The following is an 11,928-nucleotide window of genomic DNA, read 5'->3' on the forward strand; positions in this document are numbered from 1 at the left end:
AGTTCCTGCCAAGGCAGCAGCTACTCTTCCTGGGGTCCATTAGTTCCTGCCAAGGCAGCAGCTACTCTTCCTGGGGTCCATTAGTTCCTGCCAAGGCAGCAGCTACTCTTCCTGGGGTCCGTTAGTTCCTGCCAAGGCAGCAGCTACTCTTCCTGGGGTCCATTAGTTCCTACCAAGTCAGCAGCTACTCTTCCTGTGGTCCATTAGTTCCTGCCAAGGCAGCAGCTACTCTTCCTGGGGTCCATTAGTTCCTGCCAAGGCAGCAGCTACTCTTCCTGGGGTCTGTTAGTTCCTGCCAAGGCAGCAGCTACTCTTCCTGGGGTCCGTTAGTTCCTGCCAAGGCAGCAGCTACTCTTCCTGGGGTCCATTAGTTCCTGCCAAGGCAGCAGCTACTCTTCCTGGGGTCCGTTAGTTCCTGCCAAGGCAGCAGCTACTCTTCCTGGGGTCTGTTAGTTCCTGCCAAGGCAGCAGCTACTCTTCCTGGGGTCCGTTAGTTCCTGCCAAGGCAGCAGCTACTCTTCCTGGGGTCCATTAGTTCCTGCCAAGGCAGCAGCTACTCTTCCTGGGGTCCGTTAGTTCCTGCCAAGGCAGCAGCTACTCTTCCTGGGGTCCGTTAGTTCCTGCCAAGGCAGCAGCTACTCTTCCTGGGATCCAGTAACATTAAGGCAGTTGTTGTGTATCCCTGGAAATAATCAGAATTCATGGAAACATTACAGTTTTGAAAACATAGTTTGGTCCAAAAAAGTGGTCTTACCCTGTTTATGGGGTAAGTTGAGCTGCCTACACATTTCTGTGCCTATTTAAACTATGTCTGTCTTTATTTTCTGATCACAATTCATCACAATGGCTTGTTTGTCTTTTAATCATTTTAAGCATCTGTTAACACGGGCTTAACACCTACAACTTTGTACTTGTTTTAACACATTTAACATAGGCCCTCGTGTTACCTAATATCCCAGCGATACTACCTCACGCTACACCTGGAAACAAAACACTTAATTTTGCTCAACTTGCCATTGGCTCAACCGTTGGCTCAACTTATCCCATTGGCTCAACCGTTGGCTCAACTTATCCCATTGGCTCAACCGTTGGCTCAACTTATCCCTTGGCTCAACCGTTGGCTCAACTTATCCCATGGCTCAACCGTTGGCTCAACTTATCCCATGGCTCAACCGTTGGCTCAACTTATCCCATGGCTCAACCGTTGGCTCAACTTATCCCATGGCTCAACCGTTGGCTCAACTTATCCCATGGCTCAACCGTTGGCTCAACTTATCCCATGGCTCAACCGTTGGCTCAACTTATCCCATGGCTCAACCGTTGGCTCAACTTATCCCATGGCTCAACCGTTGGCTCAACCGTTGGCTCTAACGTTGGCTCTAACGTTGGCTCAACTTATCCCATGGCTCTAACGTTGGCTCAACTTATCCCATGGCTCAACCGTTGGCTCAGCTTATCCCATGGCTCAACCGTTGGCTCAACTTATCCCATGGCTCAACCGTTGGCTCAACTTATCCCATTGCCATTTGCTCATCTTACCCAAAGCAAACATTTTTACTATATTAGACCACAGAGATCCAAGGATGCACTTTCATGCTAGGTTTAGGACCTCATCCTGAAGCTTATAGAGAGCCCAACTGATGTATAGAACAATCTTTAAATGATCTATAGATACAAGCATCATGAAACCTCTAACACAATTCATTCATTTGACTTAGTGAAAATCAGTTTTTTTTACCTTGCTTACCACTTTTTCACAGACTCCATGAAATGATGTCCTCTTCCTAAATGTTTGGTCAAATTATACATTTTGTGTATGGCTTCCTAGAAACAAGGGCTGGTTCAACTTACCCCACTCTCCCCTGTATTAGTGTTGTCACTCATAACTCGTAGTTAGAATATCATCTGTGTCTCTCCAGCCTTCCCGTGCCATGAGAACGGTGCGACGGTGTTGCAGTACGCTCCCAAGCAGCAGCTGTTGATCTCGGGAGGCAGGAAGGGCTTTGTGTGTGTGTTTGACATCCGACAGAGACAGCTGCTACACACCTTCCAGGCCCACGACTCAGCCGTCAAAGCCCTGGCGCTCGACGCCTCCGAAGACTTCTTCGTAACCGGCTCAGCTGAGGGGAACATGAAGGTGATTTTCCTTATTACTTTTTAATGAGGAAAATGGTATTAGAATCTTCCTGAATTGAAATGGAATTGTTCCCAACCCTGTCAACGATGAATCTGTGCTCTCTAGCTGTTTTTCAATGACCAAATGTGTGTAAAAATGTATTTAAGTCACAGGATTGATCTGTGAAAGACATCATGTAATTCCATTAATGTTATTGATCATTGCCTTTCTCTTGACCTCTCTCTTTCACTCCCCCTCTCCTCCTCCAGGTGTGGAAGCTGGCAGGCCATGGCCTCATGCACTCGTTTAGCACAGAGCATGCCAAGCAGTCCATCTTCCGGAACATCGGAGCGGGCGTCATGCAGGTGGAGACCCGCCCCGGCAACCGCATATTCACCTGCGGCGCCGACGGAACCCTCAAGATGAGGGTTCTACCCGACCGCTACAACATCCCCTCTAGCATCTTTGACATTCTGTAGACCCCAAACCACTTCCTGTACTGTCTGTAGAGAGGTCATCTGATTGGTTAGTGGTTGAACTAGAATATTCAACATCTTGTAGAAACGTAAATACCTGAAAGTGGTATGTCTGAATGGCGGTGGATAGGAAGGACTAAGGTTGTCTTTCACTAGTATAACATTGTGTAGAGAGCCTAGACTTGTGTGAGAGAAACGAAGAGAGATCGGGGTAAAGGTTTACAGATAGATCACTAAGTATATTACACTACTGGATAGGCTGGTTGAGAGGGCTCTAATGGTATGAGTGACGTAGAGGTGAAATGTTGAGAGATGACCAAGGTTTCAGCAGCTTTGAGAGAGCGACAGAGAGTGTACGGTACGGTATGACTTTACCTAGCGGAAATCGTATCAGAAAGTTCAATTGAGCTGTGAATATTTTTTTCTTTCCCAAAGCCTAAAAGCGTGTATTAAAACATAAAAGCAACAGGTTCCATACTTGATTTTAACAGTTAGATTTCCTGTCGTTTTAAAAGCGGCTGCTGGACGTTTACGAGTGTGTCAGTCCATATGAAAGCTATGCATGACTTCCTGTTCTGGTTTTAAGCGGTGCAATCTCACGGTTTATTGATATGAAAGTGCTCTGTACAAGTGCTCAAAACTCTTAAAGTGTCTATCTGTTGTCATTTTGTGCCCGTAAGCTGAAAAGTCTCTTAGCGTCTACATTTAACCAGCACTGTGGTTCCTTTAGTCAGTCAGTCAGTGGTCTGGTGTGACTCTAAAGTTGTTGGATCTGCATTTTGTTGAAATGGTTTCATCCTCTTCATTCCCTGGCTAATCTCACTGTTAAAGACAAAGTTTAATGGCACATTATCCCCATAGTGACCCCATCCCATAACATTGGCTGCCCAGTGACTCGCTAGCCTACTCCATCGATAGATCTGTTGATTGATTGAGCCTAGCTATGTGATCACCTCTCTGTATCTGCCGCCTGCCTGCCGTCAAAAGCCTGTTTGTGCGGCAGCAGTGGCCTCCCTGCTAGAACGTTGTGTTTGGAAGATGGTGTGTTTTGATCCTGTGACTGTGTGTAGTCTATATGTCTCATCTGTCTGTTCCACTGAACCCCCCCCCCCCTCCATGGGGTCTGTTATGTTCTGTATGGTTCTGTTATGTTCTGTATGGTTCTGTTTTTGCACAAACATTTTTTTGTTGTTGAACTATTTACTTATTTGTTTTTGGTTGGTTGGTTGTTTCTTTGCAGGCTGTTGTTATTTGTGTTGGACTTTTTGCTTTTACGTTAGGAATGTAAGGGGTTAATACTGTATTTTACTGGGACATAGTGCAACATGGCATAGGTTTGTGTTTGGTGATACTACTGTACTGTATTGTTTTTACAAACCTTATTGAATAGATATTTGCACTCAAATCTGGGGACACTAAAAGTTTATTTCAAAACGAATAGGCTATGAGAAGAACAAAGAAACTACTGTTACATACAAATGAATGTCTGGCTGTATTTGGCCTAGTAGTAAAAAGTTAAATAGTTTTAATATATAAATATATCAAATACCACAGCAGCTTGTACAAACATGAAAGCGTTTTACTTAATTTTTTGTTTTGTATCATACCAGCTGGATTAGTTGTATCTTTTGTTAAATGTTTGTATTGTTTTTATTATTAAACATTTGTGTTTCCTTCCCTCCCTCTGGGTACCACGTCTGATCTCTGACATCTATGTTTGCATATTCTACCTTCTGTCGTGTGTATAATGCTAGTACTTATGAAGCCTTATAATGCCTTATAAACATTCATAGGTCACCTTATAGATGCAGTCATAGAGCATCATTAAAAACATCACAGTGAAGCAATAACACGCTAGGCGCCTTACAAAAAGGTACCGAGCCTTGTTTTGCTTTATGGTACATTCTTCATAATGCTCTATAACATCTATAAGGGGATATTCATGTCTATATAAGATATTAACACTTCATAATGCTCTATAACATCTATAAGGGGATATTCATGTCTATATAAGATATTAACACTTCATAATGCTCTATAACATCTATAAGGGGATATTCATGTCTATATAAGATATTAACACTTCATAATGCTCTATAACATCTATAAGGGGATATTCATGTCTATTTAAGATATTAACACTTCATAACAAGGTGCTTTAGGTAAAGTGTTGTTCAGGTATCTACAGTATATATCTATCTAAAGCTCACTATGGTGAGGCTATGACTAGAGAGAGTCCAGAGAGAGACAGGAATATATAGCAGGCTGTTCTACCTTTGTAAGTTGAATAAATTATTTTTATTTCATCAGGTTGATTTTATGCTTGTTTCTGTATTTTCTCTCTCTAGGCATGATAATCAGTAGAGACCATGCAGCGGAAAATATCATTGTCGGGAATAAACATATGCACAGATTTTCAATATAGGTATTTTTAAAACATTTTGCTCTCTGTAAGGGATGCTGGTCATGGTAGGATTCAAGTAAATATGGAAACTAATTTCTGATACATTTTGTCATGCAGTCACAGGGAAAGTCTAAGGGTTTTACAGCTATAAATAGTAGTTACTCCACAAAAAGCCAGGTTTCCAGGGTAGACCTTAAAAAAGACTTACATTTTCCAAATAAATATAATATACAAGTGAGAGACATAAAAACAATATATAACAAGTCAAACGGTTAGTAAGAATCCTTACAAAAAGATAATTCCACGATCTCATATGGAAAACAATACAGCAATTATTTTACTGTTTAAACCATTGCCACAATACAATATAGACAATAACAATTATATTATAATGATCTACTTCCTACTCTGATAAGCCCTTATTCAGTTAACCTCTACATTGGAAAAGGTACAGTGTGTGGGTCTTTGGAAGCTGTAATCCAATTGAAATAAATATTTTAACAGCACTCACAAAGAGGGTGTTTTATCCCCGCCAGCAGTCCCAAAAAGTCATTAGAAAAGAGTCCTTGTTGAAATGGCATAAAACTAAAGAGAAGCCGTACATATTCAAAATAAAAAATAACCATCATATTCACAAGTGCTGTTCATCTTTAATTAAGCACTTTAAAAAGCTGGCCATCTTTAATCAGAATACCATTAAAATACCATCCGAATACTGTCAAAATACCCTCAGAATACCATCAAAACACTATCAGAATTCCGTCAAAACACTGTCTCAGTCATCAGAGATGAAGCGCACCATATACAGCTTCACGTAGCTCTGATCCCACACATACAGGTGTCTGTCATTGGGGCTATAGGACAGCATGGCCAGCACCCCGCCAGGGGACCTCAGGTCAAAGGCCACATTGACCGGTTTCCCCTTCAGGAGGTCAAAGGCGAAGGTCACACAGGTGTCCTTGGTGTCGGTGACGTAGAGCACGCCACAGGCCACGAAGGCGTTGCCGGCCTTGGTCCTGGGGTAGGTGGTGTTGATGTATGATGTGACGGAGAAGCTCTTCAGGTCCAGCTGGGCCACCATAATGCTGTCGTCCAGACTGGAGGCAAAGATCAGCCACAGGCCGTTCTCATCCGCTGCAAGCTTGAAGTAGGTCTTGGAGTTGTATAGAAGGTAGGACAGGTTGTGGTACAGAGCATTGTCGATGGCCAGGGTGTGGAGAAGCTTGGACTGCAGGTCGAACCTGAGGGATGGATGGAGAGATGGAGGGTGTAAGAAATAAACAATGTACATTTCTACATTTACCTTTGCTTTCTGTTTGCTTTCCTTAGGAACTGTGCACCACAGTCACACCAGCAGAAGAAAAGAACAGTCACAGGATCAGGATCATACACAGCCAGTGACATCACAAAGACACAATATTTTAATTGCACAAGGAGACTTTAATTGCACAAGGCCAAAAAGTTTCACATTGATTTCCCTCTGACAACTATCCATTGTTCTCAGACAAGTATCTAGTGCGGTAGGAGCTAAGGGATCAATTAGATTCAAGCAGGATAACTACCATCCCTTCTTTGGAGGTGCCAAACTGTGGTTCTTTACCTGGCCAGGTTGGAGGTACCAAACTATGGTTCTTTACCTGGCCAGGTTGGAGGTACCAAACTATGGTTCTTTACCTGGCCAGGTTGGAGGTACCAAACTATGGTTCTTTACCTGGCCAGGTTGGAGGTACCAAACTATGGTTCTTTACCTGGCCAGGTTGGAGGTACCAAACTATGGTTCTTTACCTGGCCAGGTTGGAGGTACCAAACTATGGTTCTTTACCTGGCCAGGTTGGAGGTACCAAACTATGGTTCTTTACCTGGCCAGGTTGGAGGTACCAAACTATGGTTCTTTACCTGGCCAGGTTGGTGGTTCCAGCGATGTGATAGTAGAAGGATCCGTTATGAACGGCATGGCCACACCCCTGGTAGAACTTCCTGCCGTCGATGACCTCACTGGTGGCATTCTGGAATGAGGTGATGCTCTTATACTCCTTCACCGTGCGACCTGGAGACAGATAATCAAAAATACATTTGATTGGTTGTTGTGTGTAGGAGGTACCCGAGAAGTGCTAAAGATAATGTGATTGGCTGTTGTCTGCGTTTGTCTGGTACCAGAGAAATGCTAAAGACATTTGATTGGCTGTTGTGTGAGTTTGGGAGGTACCAGAGAAGTGTTCGGCCACCCAGATGCGTTTGTCGTTCAGCACAGCCGTGTCTTTCATCCACGTTCCGAACGTACTCTCCATCTTAGATACGTTACGGGGGTTGATCAGTGACTTGATGATGCACTCTGGGGGACAGAAGATAAAACATTTATTGTTTAATTGATTGATAGATTGATTGGTTTGCTTATTCAGTCATATTCAGGTTTTGTCTGAGGGTTTTCACAAATCCTTGAGGTCATTCAAGTCATTGTACCGTTTTTCTTATTTAGTGGTATCTCTTGTAACTTCCCAGTCTCTTTGGCGGACAGAGTCCCATCGTTTGGTACAGCATGTGACGGATCTGAAATAGTCAATGATAATCAATGAAAGAAGTGATGATGTTAGAATGAATATGAGTGTTGGAAGTGGGTAGGGGAACTGTAGGATAGATAGTAACAGGCTGACCCACCCAGGGTCTGGGCAGTATGGATGGGTGGGGGGGGGGGGTAGATACGGGAGTTGGGTAGGATAAGTATCAGTGTGCAGGGTAGTTAGCCACCCAGGGTCTGGGCAGTATGGATGGGTGGGGGGGGGGGGGGGGGTAGATACGGGAGTTGGGTAGGATAAGTAGCAGTGTGCAGGGTAGTTAGCCACCCAGGGTCTGGGCAGTATGGATGGGTGGGGGGGGGGTAGATACAGGAGTTGGGTAGGATAAGTAGCAGTGTGCAGGGTAGTTACTCACCCAGGGTCTGGGCAGTATGGATGGGTGGGGGGGGGGGGTAGATACAGGAGTTGGGTAGGATAAGTAGCAGTGTGCAGGGTAGTTACTCACCCAGGGTCTGGGCAGTATGGATGGGTGGGGGGGGGGGGTAGATACAGGAGTTGGGTAGGATAAGTAGCAGTGTGCAGGGTAGTTACTCACCCAGGGTCTGGGCAGTATGGATGGGTGGGGGGGGGGGTAGATACAGGAGTTGGGTAGGATAAGTAGCAGTGTGCAGGGTAGTTACTCACCCAGGGTCTGGGCAGTATGGATGGGTGGGGGGGGGGGGTAGATACAGGAGTTGGGTAGGATAAGTAGCAGTGTGCAGGGTAGTTACTCACCCAGGGTCTGGGCAGCGTGGATGGGAAGATTGGCCCGGTGGCTCCTGTTTCTGGGGGGCCCCTGGGGTCCTTGTGGGCCAGGAGGTCCAGGAGGGCCAATGGGGCCTGGAGTACCAGGAGGACCAGCCGGACCTGGGGGGCCTAGACAGACCCAAAAGACAAGGATTTTCACAATCACGTTGTATTTCAAGTAGAGCTGTCCAGACGTAAACTGGATCGACTGGTCATGGAATAGGATAGGGCTTGCCCACTCTAATGTTGCAACATATACAGGTACCTTAAGTGTTGTGCTAAGACCACATTCATTTTCAGTTCTAATGAAAATCTGTTAAGATTTTGCAATAAAGGTATGTGCTGAACCATTTGAGTGTACACTGGTGACGGTTCAGCAACTCTCATCATGCACTGTAGGAGTCTAGTGATGTTGTAATTGTGAGGTATCTAATATAGACAGTGGACATTGTCATTTCTGTCCGTTCTTACCCTCCAAGATGACATCGTTGGACGATTGTGTATTTTCCCCTGCAGGTCCTGGGTCTCCTCTATCTCCTTTCTCTCCCGGCTCACCTTTCTCACCTGTGAAAGAACACGATTTACAAATCCTAACTTGAGACATGGAATGGAACAGGAATTCATATAGGCCTGACCCAAAAATAAACCCTAGCTTCATAAGATTCTCAAAGACCACAATCAAATGAGTCAAGCTTGTGTAATGTGCGAGACGTGGGTTCTTTTAACTGACCTAATGTTAAGTGTGAACTAGACATGGGCCGACTAAATCATCGCTTCCAGTCTGTAAATTCCAAAGATTAGTCAAGTCAAAGCCATTCCAGTAAACCATGAACCATTCCATTCACTTCTCCCGGGCTGCTAAAATATTGTCTATTTAGTGCCCTACTTTTGAGCAGGGCCCATAGGGCTCTGGTCAAAAGTAGTGCACTACATAGGAAATAGGGTGTGAATCATGTCCTTCCCTCCTGAGGAACGCACCAGTGGGCTGATGGGAGAATGAGGTTTACAGCCCATTCAAGAGCAGCCCAAAACCACAGAGTCATGAATAACATTAGTCTACTGTGGGACAGAAGAGCAGTTTCCTTTCTTCCTCCGTTTCCGGTTCTATGGTGTTTGAATGGAGAGAAACCGAAGCCCACCACAGTGGAGAACATGATTCAGCATTGTGACACATCACATATCTCTGGATAGATCTGAATGGCTGTCCAATGACAGTTGGAATTAAGAATAGGCGAAAGAAAGTGTTATGTATGTGAAGATCTGTGTGTGTGTGGCATATGTGTGTATCTGGGTGCACTGTGGGGTAATTGCGTGCAAGCGTAGGTGTGTGAGTGTGTGCATGTGTATGTCTGAATATATGTGTGTGTGTGTCTCTGCGGATGTGTGTGTGTTTCTACACTGTGTGTGTGTGTGTGTGTGTGTGTGTGTGTGTGTGTGTGTGTGTGTGTGTGTGTGTGTGTGTGTTAGGGTGCATGTTATTGACCCTGAGGAGATCTGCTCTACCCTTTCTATATGTTCTATTATCTCTCTCTTTTCAGTCACAGAACCAGACAGAGCCCCAGGTAACAATACATAATGGACACATCAGATGATGGACAGATAGATACAATGAGGCAGAAAATAGAGAGTAAGAACAATTCTCTCTGTTACTGTAAAAGGGTCTTTCACTCCGTACCTCTCTTCCCTCGTTTTCCATCAGCCCCAGGAAGTCCATCTAGTCCTGGGATTCCATCAGTGCCGTTGTGCCCAGGCAGACCATGCAGGCCAGGTAGCCCTGCCATACATACATTACAACCACAGTACTTTACATGGTCAGGCAGACCTATCATAAATACATTACAACCACAGTACTTTACATGGTCAGGCAGACCTATCATAAATACATTACAACCGCAGTACCTTACATGGTCAGGCAGACCTATCATAAATACATTACATCCACAGTACTTTACATGGTCAGGCAGACCTGCGATACATACATTACAACCACAGTACTTTACATGATCAGGCAGACCTATCATATACAAACACATTACAACCATGCAGGAGTAATATCTGAAGTACAGATGCATATCCGTGGGCAAAACATTTAATAAATACACAATCTTAAGCAATATCCCAGAGATGCTCTGGAAGAGTCCTTGGGATACTTAACATTATGTGTGGGTCCAGGTTGTTGTCTGTCATGTTGCCATGGTTACACCAAGTTACTGGGATATGCTTATGGGTCACTCTAGCAAAAAGCTGTGGCACGGCTAAAAAGGTTTTGAGTGATGGCTGAGATGATCAATATGAATCATTAAAGTGTTTAATCAGTTGATAACTTACCAGGGGGTCCAGGAGGGCCGGGTGGTCCTACAACACAACATAGAGAGATCAGGGGATGATAACACACAGCACCTTGACTGGTGAGAACTCCACTTGAATTCACTTCAGAGTTACAGTAGGGAAAGAAGAGTGTGAATTAGTATTACTGTTCTTGTCATTATTGGGACATACCAGCTATGCAGACTCCCTTGGTGCTGTTACAGATATCCAACAACACTTTGACCTGGAATCAAACAAACAAATAAACCCCTTTTATTTAGGAAGAGAAGAAACGAGATGCATACAGCATGTCTACACATTTTAGCACGTATGAACATTTCAGTAGAATGCAATAGAATGAAATAAATGAAACTATATAAAAATGACATAAGACTTCAACACAGTTTTGTCTTTAACAAGAGTCATGAATCTAGTCTGTTAAGAGTCTGTTCATTGTTTTTCTATGACTGTTTGTTCTAGCTGTAAAACACAGCTTTTTCTCTTTCAAACGGATCATGTATATAAATGCCAGTGCTTACGTCTGAGATGCTCACTACATACCTCAGCGCCCACACACACACACACACACACACACACACACACACACACACACACCACACACACACACACACACACACACACACACACACACACATATACAAACAAACACACACACCACACACACACACACACACACACACACACACACACACACACACACACACACACACACACACACACATATACAAAGAGAGACATGGAGTAGCCTAGCTTACCGGCACCATAGAATAGGTCATCATCATCATCATGTCGTCCTGTATCTCAGTCTTCTGGAAGCCCTTTGTCTTCCTGTGTTTGTGGTTCAGCTCATGTCTCATCTTCTTCCCCATCTCCTTCCCCTTCTCCTTCCCCATCTCCTTCCCCATCTCCTTGTCCATCTCCTTGTCCATCTCCTTGTCCATCTCCTTGTCCATCTCCTTGTCCATCTTTTCCCTCAACCCGTGGTGTAACTCCTCTCTCAACTCAGGGTGTACCTCCTCTCCTGTGTCCAGCCCACCTTGCCCCGTTTCCTGCCCCTGATGTAGCCCCTGGGTCACCTCCTGCCCCTGATGTAGCCCCTGGGTCACCTCCTGCCCCTGATGTAGCCCCTGGGTCACCTCCTGCCCCTGATGTAGCCCCTGGGTCACCACCTGCCCCTGATGTAGCCCCTGGGTCACCTCCTGCCCCTGATGTAGCCCCTCGGTCACCTCCTGCAGGAGTTCCTGCCTCTCCTGATGGTTCAGCTCCCTCAGCTCTAGCCTCAGCTCCTCCTTTAACTCCTGTCGT

The 11,928-nt window shown here is 44.8% G+C and overlaps 2 protein-coding genes across 9 annotated transcripts in view; one reads left to right on the plus strand and one right to left on the minus strand.

Moving 5' to 3' along the window:
• Positions 1-4,273, plus strand: part of LOC115166945 (dmX-like protein 2) — a 105,946-nt gene extending 101,673 nt beyond the window's left edge. For 7 of the 8 annotated variants that reach the window (XM_029720905.1, XM_029720907.1, XM_029720908.1 and 4 more), the window contains 2 exons: positions 1,920-2,137; positions 2,386-4,273. In XM_029720905.1, coding sequence (XP_029576765.1) covers positions 1,920-2,137; positions 2,386-2,595 — 428 coding nt within the window. In that variant the 3' untranslated portion in view covers positions 2,596-4,273. The remainder of the gene's footprint in view (positions 1-1,919; positions 2,138-2,385) is intronic. The other variant, XM_029720909.1, reaches the window with a different exon arrangement.
• Positions 4,274-4,867: 594 nt separating this feature from the next.
• The window catches only part of LOC115167491 (gliomedin), a 13,136-nt gene continuing 6,075 nt past the window's right edge, over positions 4,868-11,928 (minus strand). Inside the window, exons 2-11 of the mRNA XM_029721937.1 lie at positions 11,379-11,921; positions 10,795-10,846; positions 10,624-10,650; positions 9,971-10,069; positions 8,767-8,859; positions 8,284-8,424; positions 7,457-7,543; positions 7,203-7,328; positions 6,893-7,043; positions 4,868-6,237 (exon numbers count right to left, since the gene is read on the minus strand). Of these exons, the coding sequence (XP_029577797.1) occupies positions 5,772-6,237; positions 6,893-7,043; positions 7,203-7,328; positions 7,457-7,543; positions 8,284-8,424; positions 8,767-8,859; positions 9,971-10,069; positions 10,624-10,650; positions 10,795-10,846; positions 11,379-11,921 (1,785 nt within the window). The 3' untranslated portion in view covers positions 4,868-5,771. The remainder of the gene's footprint in view (positions 6,238-6,892; positions 7,044-7,202; positions 7,329-7,456; positions 7,544-8,283; positions 8,425-8,766; positions 8,860-9,970; positions 10,070-10,623; positions 10,651-10,794; positions 10,847-11,378; positions 11,922-11,928) is intronic.

Source organism: Salmo trutta, chromosome 29 (assembly GCF_901001165.1).
Source record: "Salmo trutta chromosome 29, fSalTru1.1, whole genome shotgun sequence".
NCBI lineage: Eukaryota > Metazoa > Chordata > Actinopteri > Salmoniformes > Salmonidae > Salmo > Salmo trutta.